The sequence below is a fragment of the Charadrius vociferus genome, unplaced genomic scaffold, assembly GCF_000708025.1.
Source record: "Charadrius vociferus isolate BGI_N301 unplaced genomic scaffold, ASM70802v2 scaffold69, whole genome shotgun sequence".
Taxonomy (NCBI): Eukaryota; Metazoa; Chordata; class Aves; order Charadriiformes; family Charadriidae; genus Charadrius; species Charadrius vociferus.
The window spans coordinates 614,581-641,514 of NW_009649937.1; the positions used below are offsets into that span (position 1 = coordinate 614,581).

A 26,934-nucleotide genomic window follows, 5' to 3' on the forward strand; every position below is an offset into this window, starting at 1 on the left:
TAAGAAGAAGCACAAGAAGAAGCACTCCAAGCACCATGGAGGCAAGGTAAGAGTTTAGGCAGCAGCAGATCCTTCTGAATCTCTGCTGTGCTCCTTTGGACCCCTTCATGTATGCCACAGCATCCAGCCTGGGCAGCTGGGGCTCCCCTCTTCCACCCTTTGGTGGCTGGAGTTGGCTGCCAACACCTCAGTGGCTTTTTTTAGACATGGAGACTCCCCTTTGGTTAATAACTAGGCAAACATGAGTCATTTCAAGTGAGTCTTTTGAAACATGACCCATGAAATTCCTTGAAGCCATTTGAAACAGTGACACAGCTCAGGGTGCACCACACAGTGTAGCAGGAATTTGTCTTGCTCACCTGAAAGCAAGTCATGCCTCCGTAAGGGATATTTGCTCAGCATCCTGCAGCAGAGGAGCAGTTCAGTTCCCTCTTAAAATACAAAAAACAAAACAAAACAAAAAAACACCCAAAAAAAGGAAAAGCAATTCTCTGTGACAGGAGTAGATGTTGCAGAAAATGCCATTCCAGGGATGGGCACCATCCCGAGTAGATCTGAGTGAGGGATTGTTCAACAAAACCCCAGTTCCACCATTTGAATGTTCCCAGTAGGAGCATTTTCCAAACAGAGCAAATCATCACCTCCTCTCACTGTGTAACAGCTCTGCCAGTGATCTGCCTTGATGTTTGTCCTTGCTGGCAGAGAGCAGAACCCTTCTGGAATTTGCTTATTTGGCCTGAACAGCCTTGTAAAATAATAATAAAAAACCCAGCCCTCCCGTGATATGCCCATAATTGTATTCTCCAAGCAAAAAAATAATGGCTCCAAACTCTAAAACGTGGTTCGTAACAACATTGCAATAACCTTTGTGGTGATGTTATTAGTAGCCATTTTATCTTCAAGTCAAGGTATCCTGGCCGGGGTTTGCTGTCTGAGGCCCTGGTGCTGTGCTGACTCCCATGCAGGCTCACCCTCTGCACGGCCCCTGGGGCCTTGACGTTAACTAATTACCTTGCAATCCAGCCAGCTGCAAACCTGAGGACACCCCTTTTGCTGGCATGCAAAGACACCTGGGGAGAGGTGGGTCCGCAGCCACCACTGCTGCAGGCTCAACCTGGACCCAGCTGGGCACTCACCACAGGATCACTAACATCTATCAGAAATAGTGTGAAAAAGGGTTGTTTCCATGCTACCCTAAAGTTGTTTTATCTCCTCCAGCACTCCAGCAGCTCAAGCAGCAGTTCTGACTCTGACTGAAGAGGACATCTCCCACTTGCACGCAGTGATGCAACAAAACGCGAAGCTGAACGCCCCATGGGAACCACCTGCATGTTGCTCCACTCCTTTCCCCTTTCTCTTAGAGAGGTGTTTTGCCTGCTGAATGATTTTCTTGTTTTTAGCTTGTAAATTCTTTGACCTGGAATCGCTGTGAGATGGTGGGAAGCAGCTCTGTCTTTTGGGAGAGTCCACTGAAAGTCATCCCTGAGGACTGCAGCATTCTCGCTGGGAAAGGTGTGCTTTCACCACAATTTTAACACAGGGCTGCTTTTGTTGCTGTTTTATTTTTGTTTTGCACATTGTCATAGCTCAAGAGCACCCTTCCCAGCCTCATTATCAAGAAGGGTTTGCTGCCAGCCAGTGTAGCTGGCTGTTGGACCCAGTGGCATAAACACAAGCAGCTCACCGTGGCAGAGGGGATATCCAAAAGAGGTGGTGCAGCCCATCTCACCGAGATTTACTGCCAGCACAGCCTTGTTCGTCCTTGTTGCACTGCTGGCTGGGCATGTGCACGTGCTGGGGCAGTGGGATTTCACTCCTGCGGCTCCTCTCTGGATGCAGTTGTGTTTTGTCCTGTGGCTTTCAAAGCTACCCTACAGCCCTCCTTTCCAAAGGAGCGAACTGCAGCACACATGGCCACAGCTCCCCACCACCATGCCCTTTCCTGCACCCTCACTGCTGGCACCCTGTGCCTGGGTTCCTCTGTGGACAACCCAAGCTCTGCCCAGCCTCTCCTCCCCATCCTACTTCCCCCACCACGGATGCAACCTTACAAAAATGCCCCTGTCCTTGGAGGGTTCCCCTGGCCCACTGTCCTGGCTTGAAACAAACAACTATTGGATGCAAGAGGGGCTGAAGAAAGTGTGGGTAAAGGTGCAACGCCACCTTCATAGTGGGGAAAGGCACAGCCCTCCTCAAAGAGGGGCACCTGTGGACTTCTGCTGTCCTCATCTGTGAACAGGTGAGGAACATGAAGCAGGTGAGCAATGAAGACATGGTCTTTGTTATGCTGAGAGACCACAGTTTGATGGGCACTAGGGGGGTGCGGGGCCAGGGGGCAGAGGAACAGGTCTGCTAGGGGACTGCTGGAGACAGTGGGGAGAGCTGGAGGGGCCCCATCAGCATCCTGTGGTCTTTCAGGTCCTCAGCAGTGCCCTGTTGTCCTGGTTCCAACAGGGATGGGATTAATTTCCCCAAGGAGCTGGCAGGGGACGAAGGCATTCCATCCCACGTGAGCCATGCCTGGGCTATAAGAGGAGCTCGCCGGGGAGGGGGGGGGGCAGTCACCACTCGGGGGTGGGCTGCAGTGGTCTGGGTCCGGTTGGTGCGCTGCGGTACTGTAATCATGTCTTTATATCCCTTTATTGGTGTTATTGTTGTTTTTTTTCCTCTTTCCTTTTGCTGTTCTGTTAAATTGCACTATTTCAACCCATGAGTTTTGCCTTTTTCTGTCGATTTTTCCCACGGCTGTGGGAGTAGAGTGAGCAGCTTCATGGTTCTTTGTTGCTGGCTGAGGCCAAACCACGACTGACGCCTGTGCTGCAGGGACCTCTGGCCCTGGGCTCCAGCGTTTGCAAGCAGAGGCAGAATACAAAGTTATCTGGACTTAACAGCTTAGCACCAGGAGAATCAGCTACTCATTAAAAATAACCAAAAAAAAGAGACACACTACAGAATAAAGAGGCTTTTTCAGGATAGGGTGAAAAGAGTTTATTTCTTTATTTTTGCAGACAGCACAATTCAAGTTCAAATCTGGGCATTTCTCAGCAGATACTGGTAGGAAGACGGCACCATGGTTAATTTGAGCACATTTGGGATGACAGGGAGGCAGATCTGGCGGCTGCCCAGTATTTTGTGAGATGCTTTGAGCTATGCTGCCCCTCTCAGCCATGATTTTGGGGGCAGTAATAAATGAACAGTTTCTGATGAAGGTCAGAATGGCAGAAGGAAGCAAGGGAGATATGGCTCACAGGCAAACTAAGATCTTAAAGATGATCTATGAAATTTAGGATAGATAGAGCCCCAAAAGGAGCATCTGAAGACAACTGTAGAAGGCAGCACAACCTCTCACCATGCCATTGCTCCCAAGAAAGAGGAGCAAGCCACCAAGGGCCACGCAAAAGGAAGGTAAGTTGATGACAATTTCGAGCACCATGTGATGTGTCATAAACTCACTTGGTTCTCTCAGGGCAGAAGTACTGAGAGAACAAAAAAAATGAGATAATCTGGAAAACAGTTTGCTAAAGAATGGGGGATGTCACAACCATAAAGGTCCTCACAGGATGCTGAGGGATATTGAGAGTTTTTGAAAATGAGAGATGATCATTTGTCCTACTACACTGGAAAGGTTTCTCGCTTCTTTGACAAGCTCTCCTAGGATTACAGTATGTATGCAAGGCATGGCTTAGTGTGTGTAAAGCTTTACAGAAGTATGTTGTATGGCTCTGTATCCTGCTTTGATCTTGGTTTTAATTAGCACCATAAATGTTAGACACACACCTTTTCATCATGAAAATCAAAAAGGAGCTCTGGATTTTGGCTAGAAAGGAGGACCCAGAGGGCAGCTGTTTTGGGTCAGCTCAAAGTTGCTAGCCACCATATAGAGGGAAGAAAACGAAACAGGTAATATCAGGGGGGTGTAATTGGTCAGAGGAGTATACGTGCACTCCCTTCATTTAACATATCCACCTAATGAACCTGTCAAAGAAGCTGGGCTGGGAGAGGCTGTCATAGTCCTTTTCCCGGAAGATGGCTGCCCGGTCCCCAAGGCCAAGCTCCAGCAGGACATCCATGTCTACATCACTCCCAAGAGCCACGACTGTGGGCATGACATCTTGCTTCTTCATGGAGTTGATGGCCTCCTCAAGGTTCTTGCTTCCTGTGATGCCATCAGTGATGAAGACAAAGGAGAGCTCAGCATTGCGCCGGGCAAGTCGCTGCCCATCTCCTGGGCTGAGCACGATGTTGTTGATGGCATGTATGATGGCTGAGCCGATGTTGGAGGACGAGTCCAGGTACTTGATCTGTGCCAAAGCGCTGGAGATTTCCGTCAGGTTGTAGGTCAGTGGGAAGACCACATCCTGGTCCCTCTCACTGCCATACTGCAGCAGTGCAATCCGGGCATTCATGTTGTCACTGTTGCTCCTGGCCAGCGTGAGCTGGCCAGCCACCTCCTCCACAAAGTGGTGGGCCCTGTGGAAATTCTGCTCTCCGATCCTTTCAGAGCCATCGAGCAAGAAGACGACATCAACGGGGCGCTGTGTGCACTGGGCCACTGCAAGCTCTGCAGAAGAAAGAAGAAGACAAGGGTTGGGAGCATAAGAAAGCCTACAGGATAAGGTTGGAGCTTGCCTCAGGCAGTATGGGCTGGAATTGCCTCTGTGCGTCTTTGTCCAAAGAAGGACCAGCCATACTCTGCTCCCAAACCCTGTCTTTGCAGCTGCTAATGTAGGAGCTTTGCTTCTGATTCCCTCAGCTCCAGGGCACTAGGTCTTAATGAATGTTAATTCTGGGGCCTGTGACAGACCTCCTCAAGCATCCATGAGATTAGACAGGTCTGTGCAGTCCCAGAATTACATCCACCTTTTTACAGCAATGTCCAGTTCTTATCTGTAACGGGCATATCCAGAGATCAATGTCAGGCAGTGTCTGCAAACCTCTCAGTTACTTCTAGAGAGTGGTTTACTTTCAGAGTTACTCTTCACACACATAGCTTCATAGCTTTCACCCAGATTAGTTTAATCAGCAATCACTAATTCCTGAAGATCTTCTAAAGGCTGGGTCATATGGTTGGAGAACAAGACTATCCTTGTTGATGCACCTGTATGTAAAGCAGCTTTTGTAATATATAACAGACCAATATTTGAGTGCAACACAGTGGGATATTGTTCTTCAGTCACTCAGAACAGCACCTGTCTACAAAGCAGGCATGTGGGCATATGAATATACACAGTGAATGAACTCGGAAAAAAAAGTGAGGAGAAAATAGCAGACTTTGGAGACAGCTGTTAGTTAGGGACCATTATTTTGTTCCTTTGCAGTAGCTGTATGTATTGCTTTTGGTGTTCCTCTGCCTGCACTGCTTCTCTGAGAAACACTTCCATTACTGTACTGTTGAATTTTCTTTTTCTTTGAGTTTCCTTCTCTGCTGAAAGCACTAGTCAGGGATATGACTGCAGCAGCAGTACTGATTTGTGATATACCTGATGTGGCTGGTCACCCCCTGAGTTTGCAGCACGGCAACAGCCATATCACTGTCAAAAAATTCTTTGGCTCTAAGACTGAATCTTGAAAGAGTGAAGTCCTGGAACTGATGTCACGTTGTGTTGCAAGGAACAGGAGATTCTGGAGCAGCCCCAGCTTAAGCATCCATTTCTGGCAATGAGGGGTAACTTTTGGGATAGGAGTATCGTGTTAGATAGAATTTCTGTACTATGAGCAAATCCAACTTGACAAAGTGCTTCCTCAGTGCTGACCTGGATTCAACATGGCAGGGTGCTGAACCAGCGTAATGCCTTGTATGAGCTGAGCAACAAATGGATCATTGTTTAGTACATTAGTGCTATGTGTGTAGTTAACATTTGGCAAACAGTGAAGATATATTTTAAGCAAAATAGATACATGCACTCTTGAGACTATAGAGACAGTATCCAATAGCACAAGATAGTGTAGCAGAAGCTCTGATAGTGCGTATCATTGAGCTTGCAGACTATTTGGCACCGCTTTCATCCATGATACAACAGTCAAACCCGATATAGAAACTTCTGATGGTACTTGCAATTTAACCTAACTTGGCCATTGCAAAAGTATGTGGTTGTTTCTGTATCATGTTCCCTGACCTTGTAGACTGGCATTTCTCCTTAGCCCACACTGTAAAACATATCTTCAACAACAGCATGCCTTGAATGGTGCTTACTGTACATTGTCTTACTGCAAACGACAGGCTTCTGCAATGCCAGTTCTGACTGCAGTAGAAACCAATCTCCAAGTGATGCTTTTTCCCCCATGAGCTTTTTGAATATTGCTTTTTGAAATTCAACTGTGATACTCCACTCCTTCAAAGCAATAAAGGTACATACTCACCTCTGCCCAACCCTCCTTGAGAAATGTTGTCTAAAGGTACATTGATCCTGCAGTTCCCAGTATGCAGGCGCTGCTCCCACAAGGATACTTTGCCTTGGCAGTGCCTGCACTCCTGGTCCTCACCTGCTCTGTGCAGTCATGGAGGAAAAAAGGAAAGCAGGCATGCCCCTTCCAACCAGAGAGTCCAAAATATACGTAGGGGTCTGCGAAAGCAGGTGGAAGCAAGTGGGTGGGAGTGATGGCTGCATATCGCGTTGGAGAAGTGTTACCAGTCTGTCTCCCCCGATGCTTGTCTACATATAGTCATGTTTCTTGAAATGACAAACAAAATCCACCCACCTCCCACATGACCTGAAGCAAGCCTTAAGAACTCCTAGTTACACAGCCTGTGGCTGAGAGTAGCATCACTCCGTGGAGCTTCAGTGAGAGCATAACTCACGCCTGGCTCTCCAGGCAGCCTCTACTGCAGGACCACTCCCCAGAGACACTCTGCTCGCTGCTCAGCTGGAAAGTGTTGCCTTCAAAATGTGTGGTAAGGTGCTTTTACATATGAGTTATCCCATTAGAATGTAACAGATGTGAGGCAGCGCAGCAGAACCTTGAGTTTGTCCTGTTCAGTGTCATGCTTCAGTTGCAGCTTGTTGTTTCTGGGAGGCTGAGGACCCAAATGCCCTTTCCTGCAGCAAGGAACAAGATTCTCATCCTTAAACTGGGAGATAAGCTCTCAGAGGCACCACTACAAATAAGGCCAACTGAAATCTTCACATTGTGCTTTTATAATTGGAGCACCAGTCCTTCTAATGTGGCTTACAGCAAGCCATGAGCTCGCTCACCGTACTGCATACTGTGTTCTAGGACACAGCAGAGGACATCTAACAGAGATAGCACAAAAAGCAGAAATACCATTGATTTTCCTGCCATTAGCAACCCATCTAGTCAGGTGCATGTTAGAGTAACCCCACCAATTCACATCATGTTCCTGCTTCTTCTAAAACCTGGGTAACTTGTATTTCTTCTATTGTTTCACAGCATTGACAGTGGAGATGAAAATGACAGTGAGATGGGGACTGACCTCCCAGCCCTTTCTGGGGCTCCCCCCTTTCACACCATACCCACACACTTCTGTCTCTGGGGAGGTGGGACTGTCCTTTCCCCAGCCCCTGATCTGTGTCCTTCCTTTGCCCGAGAGCTTCACTAAAGGAACCGCCGCTGTGATGAAATCTATCTCATTTTATCAGAAGGATTAGCCAAGATTACGTTAGCAAACACTACACCCACTTGCCTCTGTATTACAAGGGCCAATGGAAATACTGCTCAGGCAAAGACATATTTTCTCTCTCTCTCTCTCTCTTTTTTTTCCCCATAATGAGCTGAAGGGTTTTGAGGGGTAAAAATTTTTTTCCAATGTTACACTGCTTTGCTAGGAAATATTTGCAAAGGAAATGAAATAAACAGCCACTGTGTGATGAAGTCCAACTCCTCTTTGCTGAAGGCTTACTGAATCCTCATCTTGTTCAGCAAAATGTCCCTGCCCTGAGATGTTCTCTTCAGATCAGCGTTTCTTTGGGGTGTTTCTTCTAGCATCGTGGCTGGAGCAGCTTAACTACTCTGAGTTCAGTCTTCTTACTTGCATCCCAGCAGGCTAGGTCACATGCTACTTTTGGGGTAAAAATCAAAACAGAGTAGGGAGGAGCTTGGCTTTGCATAGACTACCTGGAATATGTGGATTATGACCATATGTTAGCATATGGACTCATACACAGGCAGATCCTCATCCTTTTGCTTTCACCTAAAACTCTGAGCACACCATTTAAAGCTCTCTGACAATTCTCCCTCCATTATATGCCAACAGCAGAGTTCTCTGAGCTCCCTGTCCCTACAGACCAAGAGCAAAAAGTACCGAGACCTTGGGAGAAAGACTATATTTGTGCAGTGCGTCTGACCTGCTCATGTGCTGACTGACACAAACTCTTCCCCTGCATGCCTGTCACTGGATGGCTTCTAGCCTAGACTGACCAGACCCAGATGGTGAAAACACTGCAAGAAGCTCCAAGTGGGCAAGTTCCTTGTTCCAATTCCTGTGACTGAGCTTGGCAACTGGCTCCACTTTGCACACCTGGAAATGTTACAGCCCAACCACATTTTTTAAGACCATACATCTCCCTTCTGCCCATTAAACATGACATTTGCTCAGTATACTTTATTGCAATAATACCATGTCAGTTAGAGAGGCTGCAAAATTCACTTGCTGGCAGTAAACGCTTCTACTCTTGTGTCTGCACACAAAATGCCATTTTCTTTTCTTACAACTTGAGAGGGCAGTAGTTATTTTGGAGGCAGGAATAGCAGTCACCTTCCTGGCTTTTTGTGAAAACCAGGGGCAGCTGAGCTCATCACTCCTCATCTGAATGCACGTACCTGCAGAGCAAGTGGTGGGTCTGTAGTCTTTCACCAAATTTGGTTCGACAAACTAGCACTGGATATAGATTGAATGGGTTTAAATACTTGCTTTTGAATAGCTCATGAAGTGTGTCACAGAGGTTTTACTGTGCAGTCATGGATTTTTGCTTTGGGCTTCCTGGTTCTACATAACCTCTGCCTCTTAGATATGAACAGGTACACATTGCCAATGAAGACAGAAGAAACACGAATGCACAAGCAGAGAAAAAGGCAGAGGGAGCTCATACAGCTTCTGAGAGAAGCACTCCCCAGGTTTTGGTGCTCTCAATGGAAAGCCAGGGTTGTCCCCTCTTCCATACTGTTTGCGCTTTCCTCTCAATATTCCCAACTGCTCATTGAATGGTTATACAGAGAGATGCACTGTGGAGAGAGGAGATGCACGTTGCTTTTGCAATCTTGCCACACAAATGGTTTGCAGAACCCAAAGAGAGCCCTCACAGTAACCCAGCAAGAAGCTGCAGAAGATGCTTTAGAAGCAGTCAGCAAATACGTACATAGGAAGATGTAGAAAAAGCACATCATTAAGCTCTCTGCAAATGAGGGGCTCACTCTGGCCCTCAGCCACATGTGTGCTGGCAGTATCCTTGGTGGAGCCTGGTGCTCGCCTGTGGCTGAGGGCTGGGACGTGCTAGCCTGCCAGAGCAAGGTGGGACCACAGGAGGGCTGGAAGGGGGCAGTGTGGCTGGCTCAGAGATGAAGGCAATGCAGCTCCTCTGCAGAAAAACAGTGCGCAAAACCAGAGCATCTCTTGACATCACTGGAGAAGGCCGCCATGCTCATCAGCCAACCAAGCCAGAGAGGACTGTCCTTTGTGCCACATCCCCGGCTAAGCGCTACCAAGCCATTTCACTGCCTGTGTTTCTCCTAAACTAAAACCAATGTACCTGTCCCCTCTGTCAAATAGGCACTCGAGGAAAGATGATTACTACCTCCACTCAACCTCTGCCTCTACCTGCTTCATGCGATCTCTAACAGAGATGTCAGCAAAGCCCTAGCACGGTTTCTGGGTCCCCCACAATCTCACTGTGCACCATTTTGAAGGTGTCAATGAACAAGTCCATCCATTCTTGCCGCTCATTTCCAGTGGCAAACTTGGCTTTTTCGGCGGTAAAGGCCAAAGTGGCCACCAGCTGGGTGTACATGCTGGGGTCCTGGGTTTCCCGCGTGGAGTTTAGGAACTGGGCGATCGAATGTATGGTGCTGGGGAAATCTATGTTGACTCCCTCTTCCATGGGGCGGAAAATAAGTGGGTTTACGTTTCCAGGGTTCCTGTCATCTGTAAGTGAGCGTCAAAAGAATATTTTCAGCGCTTGCTAGCAATAGCTGTGTCTCTGAACGCTATCTGGCTTTCCTACGTACACTGCACCAGAGAAGAACAGAGCTAACAAGGGAGAGAGAAGTAAAGATCAAAGCCAGATTTTAAATCTTTCTGTGACTTTTATGTCTGAGGAACCACGGGATTTGCGCCAAAATCAATCAAACATCAACCAAGAGACTTCAGAAAATGACATGAAACCTTAACTGCCCAGTTCCTTCCCACTCATCCAGCATAGGCATGATGGAGAAACAGCAGCACTCAGGGAAGAGGCCCATGAGGTCCAGCTTCTTTCTTCATATGGGATTCAGCAATCATGTATCTTTGAACTCTGCTACGTTCAAACTGTACACATGATGCTGTACAGCCAGAAAGACATCTAAGGGACAGCATTATGTGAACTCCTTGTCTGGCACTCAGCCCACTGCACTTTGGCTAGAGTCACTGCCCTGCAGTATGCAATGCCCCTGTGTGGTGTCCAGGCTAGTCAGGACCCCAAGAGCCTCCATCTCCACCTGTCTGTGCTGAACTTAAATTCAAGTAACATCCCAAAGCGCAAAGCAAAGCCTTTTGCGTGGGTTAGAAAGAACGTCACAGAGCGCCATGCGGTTTCTATTCAAGCAAGTGGTCAGTTCAGATTTGCTCAGCATTTAACCTATTTAACACTCCAGCATCCTGTTAGCACTGCAGTAATCGATGGGCAGTTACCAGGAGACAAGGGTCAGCCCTGAAAATGGGAAAACCTGGATTTCCTTAGGCAAAGCACTAAGGCACCACACCTTCAGCTACAGATGTGAACCCGAAGTGCTGACGTGCCTGGCTCTGCAAGGCAGCAAGGAAGGAGCCAAAGTGTATGTAATACCTGTCCCTCTCTGTGTTCTGTTGACAATACCCAGGCTGGAACTGGGGTACCTGGCACAAGCAATTTATTTGCTCCTTAAAGTGCCAGGACTGCAACTCTGACAGCCATGGGGCCAAGAACAGGGCTGGCTCCCTGACCTGAACCTGTCTGGCCTGCCTATGACTGGATGCACATTGGATGTGCATGAAGCTCACTTACACACCCTGCCAAGGGCACCATCTCCATCCAAACAGTTTGCATGAGAATTGCACCAACTCTTGAGATGTTTTCAGAGAACCAGAGGAAGATGAGCATTAAGCAGAGAAGCTCCAGGCTCTGTCACGTGCCTTATGTCACATCCAATGAAACATGTTCCCTTGCCATGAGGCAACTGTGATCATCATTGCAAACTGATGACAGCAATGCATCATGAACCATCCGGTGAAGCAGGTGGAAGGCGCTTTGCCCAAAGTGCCTTGAATCACTTGATATTACTTAATACCCAATTGACCGGGCCTAGCACAGATCCTTGCACACTGGGACAACTTCTGCCCATACTGAGATGGGTGTACTAGCACTTCCACAGGAGGTCTGCACCTACCCAGCCATGTGCCTCCACCTCCCACATCCTCTGGGGCGCAGGTGTATGGCAGACGACTTGACCTGGCCTGCCTATGGCATGACTTGAGGGATTCGCCCACGAGGGAACACCCTCAGAAGTCTCCTCAAGCCATTTCTGTTCTGGTCCCCAGGACTGCCAGGTACCAGCGAACTGTTCTCACCTTGCTTCAGGAACAGAAACACCCAAGTGCACAACAGGGAAAGGATCACCAACTTCGCTTTGCTTTGGAGGGCTTTGATGGCCCAAGCCTAGGAGAACATGACGGTGCCACTGCTTAGGTCAGTCTCTCTCCTGAAGTGTTCCTCAGAAATGGGGAGTCTGCAAAGACCAAAACCTTTGAAGACAGCTCAGCAGTCACCAATGTGGCATGGGGAAGTCACCTCCTTGTGCATGGATCTGCAGGGCAAAGCTCCTCAGAGGACACTGCAGAGGAGCCTGTGCGGACAGCTTAGCATCATGGTTGGACATTGTGCTCTCTTCAGGGCCAGGTGCAAATACTCAAAATACTAGTAAGAGATTTCAGATGGGAATAATTATAGCTCTTCTGTCTTCAGATTTCTGAACATCCTGTGACCAGTTTTCCTTTACTTTATGTGGAAACAATGGGACTTCTTTGAAAATGAAATTTGAGATTCTGTATAATACTGAAGCTGGTGACTTTCACAAAAACATTCACAGCAAGAGCAGAGATAAAAATTGCAAGAACTGGCAAAACTTTGTCCCCTATAAGCTTTGTGTATGTCAGCAAATAGTGCATCTATTGTATTTAAACAGGCACAGAGACTCAGACAGACAGAATCTATATGAATTCAGGTTGCAGATCTGCCCCTTAACAAGCAAAATGTTATCAAGTAAAGCTATCTGCAGCGATCCTCTTTTATACCAGAAGATCCTTACAGACTTTTTCCTTTAGTCCAACACCCTGAGTTAATTGTTAATTAAATACAGCCAGTGTTACAGAAGCCAAAGCTTTGGGTCCACTATGGTGTCATTTTCCAAGTGATACCTAATCCCTGCTCTGCCCTTGTCACTCCCAAGGAGTGTTCTGCCCAGAGCTGCAGGTTGGGCTCTGCATTTTAAAGGTCACATGGGTGGGAGAGTTTAGCAAGGGAGTTTTGAGTTGATGTATAATAAAGACAAGTGAGAAATTAATTGCCAAGTTTGGAGGTCAAAACCTGGTGGCTCCCAGGAATTGGGACAGGGAGAAATATCAGGGCTGAGCCATGTTAGTTCACTAACATGGTGCACTTATACCTACCTGTGCAGAGAACTCAGAGAGACAGGAAAAGAGCAGGAGATGAAACCCTGGAGCCTCTCCTCATGTAAAGTAACACTATTTCCCAAACTTCTGCCATCCAAAGGGAATGAACAGGGTTGCACGCCCCCTTCCCACTCCTGAGCCTTGTGCACTATCCTCCGGACCTACCACTTTGTGCAGATGGAATGAAGCTACTTGTAATGTTTACCTGTCTGACAGGGCAGCTCAGGGCAGACGATCTGTGGATCTGCAAGGAAAAGAAATAAGGAAAACTGAGTGGTGTGCTGCCACCCCCCTTCATGGCTTGCACAGACAGGGTAGCAGGGCAAAGTCTCTTAAAAGGGGAAAGGACTCCAAAGGACTGCCCCAAAAGGCTGACCCGTATCTGAGGAAGGACCGTTTATCCAGGGCTACATAAAGCCTCCACCATGAATGACCCAGCTTATGAGCTGTTGGCCAACCTGCTGGGACAAAGCGTCTCTGCAATCATTGCAACACACCATATATTCCCCCACCCCAAACCCTGGGGGTGAAAACTTCTGCTCCAGTAAGAACTGTGCAAGCACAGGTACAGACCTGGGCAGAGCACGTCCTCCATCTTGTCAATGAATTCCTCTGCCACCAGGTCTGAGAAGAGTCTCATCTTCTGGACTCGCTGGGGTTCATTGCAGGCGATGGAGACTAGAGTTTCACTCTGTTCTGGCTGATCAAACATGTCTCCAATGCCAATGGTGTTGACAACCACATCTCTACCGCAAAGAGCCCCTAGGTTCTTGTCGTCATCCCGGGGGTCGTAGCGCCCATCTGTGATCACCACAGCAAACACTTGGGCTTTCTCTCGCCTGCTTTCCTTGATGAGCTTGTTGTAGGCAAACTGAAGGGCAGATGGTGTCCAGGTGCCTCCAGCGATCCACTCCAGGCGCTTCACTGCTTCCTTGAAGCTTGATAGTGAATCAATGCGCTCATCATCAAGCTTGATGGCTTCGAAGGTCCCCTCATGACTGTACTGCACCACCCCAACACGGGCACCTGCCAGTGAAGCATCACATTACTTGGCTTTTCATTCTCAGTGAAAAGTGGAGAAAGTCAGCAAACTTTCATATTAGCAAAGAGCTGCCCAATTGGCCTACAAAGCCGGGAAGGGAAGATGGAAGAGCAGACACTGCTGCAAAAATGCTGGATGGATTGCAGCCCAGGGCAGCTACAGACAAACATGGAAGCTGTAGGGATCCAAGACCCGTTTCTTTTCCCTGTGCCCCATTCTGTCCCCACACAGTCCAGACCTGTCTGTGACTTGGGATCTTTGGCAATAGACCCCAGACGGCTGACCACGTTGACAACAAAATTTTTCTCCAGGGTGAAATTGGTGTAGCCAATACTCTCCGAGCTGTCTATGACGAACATGATGTCCAGGGCACCGCAGCGCTTCTCACAGTCTGGGGAGAGGGACAGATGGAGGAAAACACAAAGGTCAATGATGGTGGGAACAAGAGCCACCAGGGCAGAAGAGACCATCTATGGGAAGACAGAAACAGTTGGTTGTCACACAAAGCATCCACAGGGTTTGTAGTGCTGCCTGCAGCTGTTGGCATAGGGAGGATTTTACATGCATCTTTCTGTTGACATATATCAAAAGAAACCTTTTTAATATTGCTGTGTAACACACCCTATCATATCATCTGGACCATGCAATTCTGTATTACAGCTCATTGGCCCTGTGATGGCAGAGCAAAATTTTGGGAGGTAAGCCAGGCAGCCCCTGCAGTGCCACTGCACTTAGTGGTGGGATGGGACTGAGGTGAGCAGGGAAGGACTTCCTGTAGTGTCTCCTCTGCAGAGTGCAGCACTCTGCAGAGTTGCCAAGTAGCCCACCATGCTGGCAGCTCAGTGCAAAGGGCAGTTCACCAGCAGAGCTCCCTCCCGAAGAAGAAGGCAGCCTCTAGAGACACCCTTTCCCCATCCCTCAAGTGATCATTTCCCTGCCCTGGGGAGAGGCAATGGTCTGCTCACCACAGCATCCGCATGTCTCTCGCACGTAGGTCATCACGTCGCAGTCCTGCCAGCAAAGGGGTGCAGGGTGAATGCCTCCCTGCGGTTATGTAGCATCTGTCCCCTCTAAGGGAAAGGCTCCCCTTTCCCTTCCCACCCAGCCAGCCCTCTTTCCTTGGCTCCCATGGGAAGCCACAGGCCACCTCTGCTGGGCAGCAGTAGGACCTGTGATGCCCTGTTTCATTCTCAGGCTGTGCACAGCAAAGCCACAGTTGCCCCAGGAGGAAGAGTGCCGCGGGCTGCAGACCAGTGCTACTTACAGTCAGGCCAGGATCTCCTGGTGGGCCAGGGGTCCCCTATAAGAAGAGTACAGGGATGTCAGGCACAGTTTTCCCATGAGTTCCCTTTTTGGGAACTAGATGTCAGAGCCATTAAAAATGTGGCTTTTTGCAGAGGTCTGCCACGGGAACAGTAGGAAAGCCTCACTGGGAGCCAGCAGACATATCTGGCAGCTGCTGTCCCCTCCAGCAAGCCCTGCTGCAGACCCACTGAGGTTGTCTGGGCTTTAGAGCATCAAGGCAAAGTGGGGAGGAGAGGAGGAAGTTGCAGCATCTGCTCAGACACAATGGCATAGTACTGTACCTCAGGGCCTGCTTCACCAGTTGGACCACGGGGTCCGGGCTCACCTCCCGGGCCAGGATCACCCTGGGGAAGAAGCAAAGATGGGTCAAATATTTCCCCAGCAAGGCTGGCAATGCAGCCACTGGTGTTCAGGCTCCTCCTGACCCCCTTGTCAGGCACAGGCCTGCTAAGCATGACCACCAGCATGCCACAGCTGAGCTCGGGGACACAGGGCAGGCAGGAGAGCTGGCAGTGCCATCCCCAGCACACCTGGCAGAGGTGTGAGAGGGGGACACTGACCCTACAGGCAGTATGGGAAGGCTGCTTACCGGTTCCCCCTTCTCTCCTTTGGTCCCTTGCACTCCCTTTGGTCCAAGCTCACCTCTTCCTCCCTGCTCGAAGGAAGGAGAAACATATCCAGTACAGAGCACATCTGGATGTGCTCAGGCAGAGACACTACAGATATGAGGCCGTCAAAAACACATGCCTGCCTGGCCCAGGAGAGCATCCCCTAAACCAGCAGCTCAGTGCAGAGCAAATAAGTGTTGTTTACACAGGCATTAACTAAGAACAAAGAAGTTTTGAAAAGCATATTTCAGACAGTTTCAAAAGGAGATGAGCTTGGGAGATACACTGCAGGGAATAGCCAGGGCAGCTGCTGGAAGGACAGGCTCCTCACCATGCACCTGGAGGGTCAGGCAACAACTACTCTGCATTTCAGTCTGTACAAAAACCAGGCAATGGAGACAAACACACTCACCTTGGGTCCCGGGTGCCCTTTCTCACCCTTGTCACCCTGCGAAGGGAGAGGAGGGAGAGGTCAGCATCCAACTGGTACCGGCCTCCAACTGTGCATGCAAACATCCGAAGTTTGCAGTGAGAGGCACAAAACTGAACAGCAGGTGCAGCTTCAAGTTGATGGTTGGGGTGGTGGGTGCAGCCACCTCCCCATCACCACTGTTGAGGCTGGGGTCCCCAGCACCTCTGCCATGAGGCTGATGGAGCTGCGGCCAGGTTCAGTCCCAATGTTCAACCCCCTCACCTCCTTTGTGGGCTTCATGTTTTTGTGACCCTGATAATTTTTCCTCTTCCTTCCCTCTTCTCCAAGGCTGCTCAGCTACAACAGCAACCTTGACTGAAACAGGCTTCCTCATGGCACATATGCCTGTGCTGGATGAGACATACATACCTGCGGTCCTCTGGGTCCAGGGTAGCTAAAGCCAGGTCTGCCTCTGTCACCCTTTGGTAGAAAAAAAAATTACCCATCAGAAACTAACCTGGCCTTTCTGACGTGGCAATGCCAGAGATACAGTTGTTTTCATCTTCTCTTGGGGTGAGACACCACCAGGAGCTGTGACTTCTACAGCTGGCCCTGAAACTTTGGGAATGTCTGTGTGGAGCAAGGCTTCACAGGGTCTTGGGGATGTCACATGCCAGGGACACCCCTGAATATGTGCAGGGTGAGGGATGTAATCAGAGCTGCCTTGGCCAGAGCATCTCTGCCTCATAGGGAGGCTCAGGTTTGAGCCATTCTGTTTCTGAGGCACACAAGTTTCTGCAGTGGAAACTGCCTTTTTTAATAATTAAGAAAAAGCATGCCAAAATACCCTTTTAAATGCAAAGTTGCATTCAGGTATTTTACCTTTGGTCCTGGTGGTCCAGCATCACCTCTTGGGCCCAAGTCACCAGGGTCCCCACGCGATCCCTGCAGGACAGTGTTGGGAAGAGTGGAAGAAGCAGGTGAGGATGTTCCCTGTGGCTCCCTGGCCACACATGGGACCATGCTGGAGAAACCAGCTCTTGAGATGATGCTGAGAGACCATTTCCCCTCCTGATAAGGTTACTGTGACAGTGACTGATTCAGCACGTGGGTTCCCGCATCCCGTGGAGCCACACGGATGTCACGGCACTACTGCCACAGTGGGGTGCTGGACTAACCACAGACCCAGGAAAAATGGAGTGCCTGGAGAGCCCCATCTTTCCTTCCTCCGCAACCCACCCACTCTGACGTGCTCCCTTCCATATTGTCATGGGAACACCTGGGACCGTGAATGATGGAGAAGCAGGGACTCCTGGGTCCTGTAATTTCTCCTTGCCCTGGGAAGGGCTAACCAAGGGACTCTGGGTTAATTTTTTAACTTCCCTGACAAAAGATCAGGCAGGCTCCCCTCAGGAGGGACAGTGCAGCCAGCTTATATGAGTAAGGCAAGAGGGAGGACACAGTCCCACAGATGGCCCAGGATGACTTACTATCTTGCCTGGCTCTCCCACAGCACCTGAAGGACCTCGTGGTCCTGGCAGTCCTTGGTCTCCCTGCAAAGCAAAGCAAGATGCAAGAATGTACAGAGGCAGGTACAGGCATGTGTACATTAGAAGGAAAGCCAAGTGAGCTGCCCCAGATAGCAGCAGCACTCTCCCTCCCTCCTGGCTGTCACCAACCCCTGCTCTGTGCTTACCCTTTCTCCTTTGCTTCCAACCTCGCCAGGCAGGCCACGAGGACCCTCTGGACCTGGATCTCCCTGTGAGGAAGATAAAGGTATTCCTGGTCAGGGACGACTCCAATGCTGTTTGGGTGCACGGCAGTGATCCTTAGAGCGAGGAGGCATGATGCCGTTCTCAAATCTGGTGTTTCTTGATTTGAAACACAGTGTCAGGGCAGTGTCCCCTCTGCACGTCTCTCAGTCTTGAGATTTGCTGCCCTTCATCCCCTCTCTGGATCAAGCCCTGGAAGAGGAGGCTGTACCTGCTGCCACCAGGTGCAGCAGGCACAGTGAGAGCAGCACTCACATGCAGAGACCACTAGGATCTGCAATTCCCAGCTTTGGTGTTGGACACTTCATGGTTGGGCACTAGCACGTCACACACACATCTTGGGCTCATTTTCTATAGTCTGGGCAGTTGCTTTACTCACCCTTTCTCCTTTGACCCCAGGAGTGCCTTTGCTGCCTTTAGTCCCTGGATCTCCACGTCGACCCTTGGCGAACACAGGAAGTCACATAAATGGGATGCAAAGATGGATGCTACTAGAACAGTGATGACTGACTGCCCTCCCTTCTCCCTCCTGGCCCAAGAAACATCTCCTTGCCCCCTTAGCAAGCACGTGTCTGGCAGCAGGGGAGCAGGGATGCCCATGCTGGCACTGCTGGGGAAATCTTGCCTTTGGCTTTTGGGAAGCCGCCGCCAGAATGTTCTCTCAGGAGTGTGGTCACTGTAGTGACCACAAACATTCATCGTTCATTCCCTCAGGGTTAAAGACTGCTTTACTTCCAGCTCATCTGGCATTGCTTTCTCCACTAGATCTCACACAAGGACATAAACCAGCTGGATTCTAGCATCTTGGTGCTGGTGGAGCTGTGCTATTGTATTCTGCCAGGGAACATCATGTCCAACCCACTCCCCAAATTTTGCAGTGCCCCATCACATTAGCTTGGGTCTGCATGGCACCATCGATGTCGTGACATGGCTGCGATTTGACACTGCCCTTTTAAGAGAGTTCTACTGTAACAGCCACCAAATCTTAACTCTGGGAGCTCCTGTGAGAAGCCAGAGGTTTGGGGAACTTGCTAAAGTACAGCCAAAGGGTCCCTGGGCATCCACAGAGGCACTTGTGGTTATGTGGGAATACAAGATGCTTCTCTAAGGTGAAATGGTTATCAGGCTTAGGATTATGGAATGACTACTCTGTGAAGATGGGGGAGACAAAGAGATCAGCATTTGCACATCTTTTGGGATGCAGAAGGCAGGGCAGGCAAGCTAAATGGGGCAGTTTCTCAGAGCTCGTCCATGAAACTGCATCAGGCTCCCGTGGTGTGCCCACTGTCCAGTAAGCTATTCAGACACTTACGGGCTCTCCTTTGGGTCCAGGAGGTCCTGTTTCACCTTTTCTTCCCTTACTTCCAGCAGGCCCTTGAGCTCCAGGGTTGCCTGGAAGTCCCTTAGAGATGAAAAAGAAATACAGTTTGTCAGAAGAGAGGGCAAGGGTACACACCCGTCCCTCTTGTCCTGTGTCAAGCAGTCCACACTTGAGCACGTGTGTAAGGGCACACAACTTTGGCTTCCACATACCCACCTACATGCCTATATGTCAAAGCTACATGCACAGGCTCCAGCCTTGGAGCAGTGTGATGCTGTGTCACTTCTTCTCCATCAACCAGTGCAAAGCTCTTCCTTATAGCATCTGTCCAGCCCTGCCTAAAGCTGAAGGGCTATTTCAGCCTCCTCCACTATGTCTGAAGTAACTGGCCATCAGTATAGTAACCCCTTTGGCTATAAGGTCAAGTGCAGTGGGTAAATCCTGCATTAGATCTCTGAGCAATTAATCATTAAAGTTTATTCACATGAATAAAAACAGCCTGCAAACTCCAGCACTGCCACAAACACGGAGGAAGTCATGAGACTGTGGCAAGGGTAACCATGGCCAAACAGGGATTTTCTAATCAGGAGAAGATGGGAAGAGAAGGAAAGATGTGCTGCAATGTATCAACTAGAAAAATAAATCCTCCTAAGTCTATGTTGCCTGCTTTCCTCTGCTTTGGACAAATGATCGAGCAAAATTCACATTTTGCTCTGGACAGCTGCAGGTATGTTGCATAGTCCACTCTTCTGTTGCCCACAGGACATTTCCTACCATACTGGTGGGGACATGCACAGCAGGGGAGCTCACTCAACCACGCAGGGGCTTGTGCTTTCTCCCTGCTGGTGGGCTAATTTGCAGAATCACCAAGATGCCTTGGCAAGCAGTCATCTTTGTGCTGCAGCTGCCCCATGACCAGTAGTTGATACCACACCAGCTCCATGCCACATGGAGCAGACACTGGAGAAATCTGAATGCTGTGTGAACCTACCGGGCTTCCTTTTTCTCCTGGAGGTCCTGGGGGTCCGCTGCGACCAGGCCGGCCAGGATCTCCCTGAAACAGCCACAGAGCAATGGTCATTGCCTGCATCATCAGCACCTTGCTGTGCACCACTGACGTGCACCATGAGGAGCAGGGTCAGCAAGGCTCGTCCCTTGGCTCCCGTGTTTGGTGATGGGATCCAGATCCCAGGCAGACAGAGCCTATGGACTCCATGAGTAGCGAAGAATTTAAGAGCAAATACAGGCAATGGTGTTTAGCTGTCCCCACTGGTGGCCTCTGCCCACACTTTGCTCACTGTTCAGAGTACTTGTACCTTTATGCCTTCATCTCCTCTTTCACCTTGGTCTCCTGCATCTCCTGGGTAACCATCAGGGCCCTAGGGAGGGAAAGGACAAAGAACCATACATTTTGCTGTAGCAACAATATGCATTTTCCCTGCAGAATATATCAACTGGCTTAGAAAGTTACTCTAGAGACTAAAATAGTTTTTGCTTTTTTCTAGTGTTGATAAAAGGAGAAGCTCCTCCTCTCTATGTGGAGGGGAGGGACACTGGGGGATCCCAGCTTACTTGCCCATGGATAGGAGGCACAAAAAAATTAAGGCTGTGCTCTTCATTCTGGGGATCCCAGGCTGCAATCAGGTCATGCAATCGATTGAAAAATGGGCCAGTAACCTCTCATTGGCCATACCTCTCTGCAGCTCATTCAGAAGCTAGAGTCAGGGTGATACATCTGATGTGCCCAGTGACAGAGCAAAACATTCCTACCTTGTCACCAGGGTCTCCCTTGCAGCCTGGTGGTCCAATTCTCCCCAGCTTGCCCTAGAGAGAAAGCATTCAAAAGAAGCAGACAGAGAAGCTGTAGGTATCTGAAGGGAAAATACAGCTTTTCCTGTTAACAGTTACTGATTTTAACATCATCTGCTGACCGTACCTGTGATCAGTTAGACAATAAATAGCAAGTGTATTCCTTAAACAGGATTATGGTGTGCAGAAACAAATGGTGGAGGAGAAAGTAGTTGAAGCATCCCGGGTGGTAGCATGGTTCGGTGAGAATTCAAGCATGCTCACCCCACACATGTGCCCTGGGTGATGGACACATGCCTTAAGGTTGGATTTGGTGGTCACTCATGTCCACGGTTGCACTTGTCCTCCATTATGCATTTCGCATCAGAGCAGCTCAGGTTCACAGGAACCATGAAGCCTGACAGACACTGTGAGAGCAGCGACTGCCTTGCTCTACACCTTGCTTTGCCGGCAGTGCACTCTGGCTAGGGAGCAGTGGTGAATGAAGGACTTCTGTGTTTTAGAGCTTCAGCTGGTATTTTAGGAGGGGGAAGAAGAATTGGTATTATCTCACAGATGTACTTAGCTGGGTATATCAGAAAGTGCAGAGCAAAACCTGGTCTAGTGGAAGGTGTATCTGCCCGTGGCAGGGGGATTGGAACTAGATGATCTTTAAGGTCTCTTCCAACCCAAACCACCCTATGATTCTATGAAAACCAATGTGGCCAGCAGACAAAGCCAGCTTGAAAACATCTCAAATTAGGCTGTGGGACATCTGCATGGCATGTGGATCTAAAGGAGATCATGGCTCTTAACACTCACCGGGAGGGGGTGAGTCCCCTCACTCAGAGGGGACAGAGGATTTCAGGGACTTTGTTACAAGGTACTTGAACCTGGCTTTAGGGCTTTAATATTAGGAACAAGCAGTAGCTTAGAGATGAAATTTCAGATTCTGTGACAAACTCAAATTTCTGCAAAACTTTCTGTGCACATGTCTGGTAGGGGTCACTAACACTCAAGATGAGACATCTACACATAGATTATCCGGTTGTGACACCTCCTGCAGCAGGAGCACAGCCCAGGTTACACATATATTTCCTGCAGAGAGCTTGCTGATAAAGGGATAGCACTTCTGTGACCTGAATTAATTAATCTCCAGCTAGCTCACATATTTCTACAGGACATGCAGAATAATGTGCAAATAATTTCATAGAAACCTCAGTGAGAGGGGATGGGAGAAACAAAACAACCTTTGGAGACAAGGGTGGGTAAAGAAATGAAACAGTAGCAGTGCCATTACAGGGTGCTCCCAAGTGGTGTTACCTTCTGTCCATCAGTGCCGTTCCTGCCTGCCAAACCAGCAGCACCCTGGGATCAAGAGGGAGAAAAGAGGGATCAGTGATCTGTTAACACACACTGAATGGCTGGTAGCTCGAACAACAGGCCAGTTAGAAAATGTCCTTTCTTACCCTCCGTCCATCGGATCCAATCTCTCCCTGGGGGAAGAAGAGATCAGGAGTCAGCCATTCTGCCGACATCACCTCCCATCCATTTGCATTGTAAAAACATCACCACTTCACAAGACTGTAAGCAATGCCTGAAGGAGGAAACAGGCTTTGGGATGCCCCTGGAAATCCCTCCCCGTGTCCGCAATTACATATTAATAGGGTTGCTATTCTCCCCATTACAGCTAAACTCTCCCTCTTTGCAACAGAAAGTTGCCCCTCCCATCCCAGAGCCAAGACATGCCATTTAGTTTCTTCTGTCTCACCTTCTCTCCTTTCAGCCCTGGGACACCCTAGACAAAAAGAAAAGAAGAAAAACCCTGCATTAGTGCCTGGGGATCAGCAGGAGCAGAGGCAGTGGAGCACCGGGAGTCTTATGTGGGAAACGGGCAGGTGAGAGGGAGAAGCAGAGCTCCCCCTACTTTACCAAAAATCAATGAATGCAAAGAGCTCAGTCACTGGCTATAGGATTCTTACCTTGGGACCAGGGTATCCAATTGGACCTTCAATACCTGGGTCACCCTTAAAGGAAGAAGACACCAAAAGTTAGCTTGAGCAAAGCAGAGATGCGGCCCCAGCTAACGCAGGGAGAGCACTGCTGGCTGCGGTGGTGGGGGACTTCCCGTGACTCACCTGTCGTCCCTTCAGCCCAGGGGAGCCTGGCTCACCCATGTTCCCCTTTGCACCCTAAGGAAAGAAAAAACCCAATGTAAGCCCGGGCTTGTCCTGACTGTGAGAAAATGGCAATTTCTAGGAGCATCAGGCTCACTGCAGCAACTCCTACAGAGCTTGGGGCAGCGTGCTGGTGGAGCAGGACCTTCTTTACTCCGGGGCAGACAGGGAAAGGCTATACGGGGAGCGAAACACACAGAGCTGGGGACAGGAGAGTGAGACACCCTGCACACGTGAGAGCTCTGCTCTTGAGGATAGGAGAACCGAAGACAACTGCTGCCTCACTCCTGTTGTCATCAGGTGCTGAAGGTGCCGGCTGTGGCTGGCACAGCCAATGCTCAGATGCCTCTCTGCACTGCTGCAGACATGCACCAGCCTCGCATGGACATGAGGAGACACCGGTGCTGGCTGTATGCTCCGTTCACTGCAGCATGGCAGTGTCCCAGGGCCAAGTCAGATGCTGGGGAGTTATTTCCCACCTGGGCGCTATGCCTGCAAACGCTGCTGCAGCTGACATGAGATCTAGGGCTTCCTGCAGTGTCTGTGGCAGGCATGGGAATTATCCTCCTCCCACGGGTTAGAGCGACTTACCTTCTGCCCTCGGTATCCCTTGGGACCAGGTGGACCTGCAATCTCCAGGCAGCTCATCTTGTAGCACTGAAATACAAATTAAACATGTGTAACCACTCTGCTGCAGCGTGCTGGCTGCTTCATGTGCTGAGCCAGCACACACCTGAAACTAAGCTCTGCACCATGGCTCTCCATGCATCTCTCCCTATGACCACAGTGCTAAAAACTACTATGGCTCCAGCTGGGTCTGAGTTGAGGCAGCAACAGCGTGCAGAAAAATACTGCCCATAAATTAAAAGCAGAAAGTTGCCACAAGCACATTCATTATGGCTTGACTCTGGGCCCAAACTGAAAGAAAAGGAATGCTAAGTATCAGGCGAGGTGGTGTAGGCTCTTCTGAGGCCACCAGGGGATGCGCATGCCCTTTGGAACATTGCTCTGCATACTCCTCCCTATATATGCCAAACCCTGTACATGTGATACCAGCAGGGCAGAAGCTTCAGTTTGCAGAGCACCTACAAAACATGCCTCCAAAGTGACAAAGTTAGTCTATTCAATAGACCTGAATACATTACAGGAGAGGGGGAGAGCAGAAAGTGAAGAGTCCATTATGACATTTTAACCACTGGATAAAGGGATGGATTCCCAGGCTCTGCACTGATCCACAGGTGGGCAGGCACCCATCCCGTGCAGCTCGCTGCAAAATGTGGCCTGCTACTTCGGGGTACAAGCTGGTCTTCTCTAAATGAGGCAACTTAAGCCTGTGTTGTGTGACCATGGCATAAAGATGCTGCTCACTCACCTCTCCATAGGCTTCGTGTTTCTGCAAAGGAGAAAACAGGATGGACAGAATCAGTTAAGGTGGTCAGGCCCAAGAGAAAAGCAGTATCACACCCTTGGAGGTGTGTGTGATGGTAAGGTAGAGGAGGTGGTAAAGGTCCTACGGCTTTAAAGACATTCTCAGCAGAGTCCCCAGTTAACAGTGGCTCACAGGTGGGGCCTCAAAGACCATGCTAATGGTGAGCACGTCTTGGTGCTGCATAGTCTTCCATGCATCCCTGGATGGGGAGCAGTACGGGTCTGGCCTTAAGCAAGAGCCAGGACTGGGGTGGCAGTCTGCCCAGGCATGCAGACATGCCGGGGAACAGATACACAAACCAAGAAGTCCAGGTTAAGAACCTAACCAGAGAAATCAGAGATGCTCAAGACTCCATTTGGCCCATAAGTTCTGAAAGGACATAAAGGAAGAGGAAGAAAACAGAGGCTTTTCCCTGCTAGAGGTGCTATCTAGAGCAGTCCCAAAACCCACCACGGGGCTGCTCAGAAAGCATCCCCCCCATCCACATGCTGCTTCTCTTATCCCCACCATTATAATCCCTGCACCTCAGCTGGCACTCCGTACCATAACTTGGATTATCCTCTCAATGGTGTTCACATCGATGTTCAGGGTGTCTTTCTGCGTGATGGCATAGTTGTTGCGGTACAGCTCATGGGGCAGGTTGGCGATCTCCCGCAGTCCCTGCTCGTAGAGGTTCTTGCTGGGGGCCACTGCAAAGAGCTTGATCCCCATGTCTCGCGCCCTTTCAGCCTGCATCTTCATCCCCCCACAGGGGCTGCCAGTGACATGGCCATCAGTGATGACTACTGCAAAGTTCACACCTGAGGCCATCTGGGTCTGAATCTGCTCTGTCATATTGGAGATAGCGCAGTCTGTGAAGGTGCCTCGGCCAAGGTAGTTAATAGCGGACAGCCTGGGGAGGTATATGTCTTTGCTGCTTGTTAAAGGGCTGTAAATTTCCACTACGTCCGAGTAATGAAGTCCACCAAACTGCCAAGTGATGTAGACTTGGTTCTGGTAGAGTTCATTCTCCAGTTTATTGATGAACTCAGGGATGAACTGCTTTATTTGATCCACGAGGCTCTGGATAGGTACAGTCTGCAGAGCAACACTCTCTGAGGTGTCAATGATGAAGTACACATTGATGGGGCAGTTCCTCTTTTCTGCATGGAGACAATTATTCAACAATGTCAGAGCACTTTATGCACCACTACACACACTTCACTGTCCCCCAGAAACTTGGACTAAAAAGTGTATGAAGACAGCACATAGAGGACAGCACACAGAGTTGCGAAGAGAGCAAACCACAGCATGAGGTCTGAGGTTCAGCTTGCTGTGAGGTGTGGCAGCTCTTAACTAATCAGGAGTTATTTGCTCCTGGGTTGGAGAAAATGAGGAAACGGAGGACTAAGTGCCAGGTTTGAATGAAGAAGAGCAAGGGTATGACTTCTACTCTCCTGCACTAAATGAATGCCCTGCCTGCCAGGCTGCTTGTTGCTCTCTGATTTATAAACATGGTTATGATCAAAAAGATCATACCCAAATGTGATACTGGAAAAAGCACAAGTTCCATTAGCTCCAGCCGTAACATCTGTGTTCGGGTCAGACAACTCTCCAGCACCCAGGAATTCAAAATCCTAAGATCTGCTCACTATTGAATCAATCTTGAAAATCTTGCCATTTTTTTGTAAAAGTCGGGCTGGACATATAAATCACTTTCTCCACTTTGCAACTGAAAAGCACTGAAATTGTCAACTTCAAAATGGACTATTATCTGACATCAAATACAGAGCTGAGCTCTAGAGACTGACTGGTATTTATTACCGCATCAGCTGGGAGAAGGCAACACTGGCAGACCCCAGGTATTCAATCTCTACCTCTTTGCACTTCAATGCAAATCCAGAAACGGAAGATTTGGTGGAGGATGGTGTTCCCTACAGAAGGATTGCTACCCCAGGTCACTGCCCAGGTGTGTGAAGGGGCAGGAGAGGTGTAACGTGCCACTGTCAGTTCCTTGTGAGCAGGCTCTACAGCTGAGCGTGGCCATTACTTTTGGTGAAATTGCTGCCTACAAAGGGGAGAGACACCAAAATTATCTGGTTAATACCTGCACAGGAGGTAGGACTGACATCTCCAGGATCACCATCAAACTGAGCATGGAGAGGAACTAGAGCCACACAAAGGAGAGTGGAAAAAAAGGCTTCTTGGAACATCTCAGCAGTTCCTCTGGGAATTTAGATGC

General features: G+C 49.3%; 1 protein-coding gene across 1 annotated transcript; it reads right to left on the reverse strand.

Annotated features, from left to right (window-relative positions):
• Positions 1-2,974: 2,974 nt before the first annotated feature.
• Positions 2,975-26,934, reverse strand: COL6A2 (collagen, type VI, alpha 2). Its single transcript, XM_009891392.1, has 27 exons — positions 26,800-26,934; positions 25,257-25,855; positions 24,657-24,677; positions 23,876-23,941; positions 23,246-23,299; positions 23,090-23,134; positions 22,879-22,905; positions 22,577-22,603; positions 22,431-22,475; positions 21,090-21,143; positions 20,636-20,698; positions 20,311-20,373; positions 19,311-19,400; positions 18,378-18,440; positions 17,923-17,985; positions 17,717-17,779; positions 17,109-17,171; positions 16,656-16,706; positions 16,227-16,262; positions 15,796-15,858; positions 15,488-15,550; positions 15,166-15,201; positions 14,867-14,912; positions 14,140-14,292; positions 13,433-13,885; positions 13,065-13,103; positions 2,975-4,561 (listed from the first exon to the last, which is right to left on the reverse strand). Exons 1-27 carry the CDS (start codon positions 26,903-26,905, stop codon positions 3,954-3,956), a joined length of 3,060 nt encoding a protein of 1,019 aa, XP_009889694.1. The 5' UTR covers positions 26,906-26,934; the 3' UTR covers positions 2,975-3,953.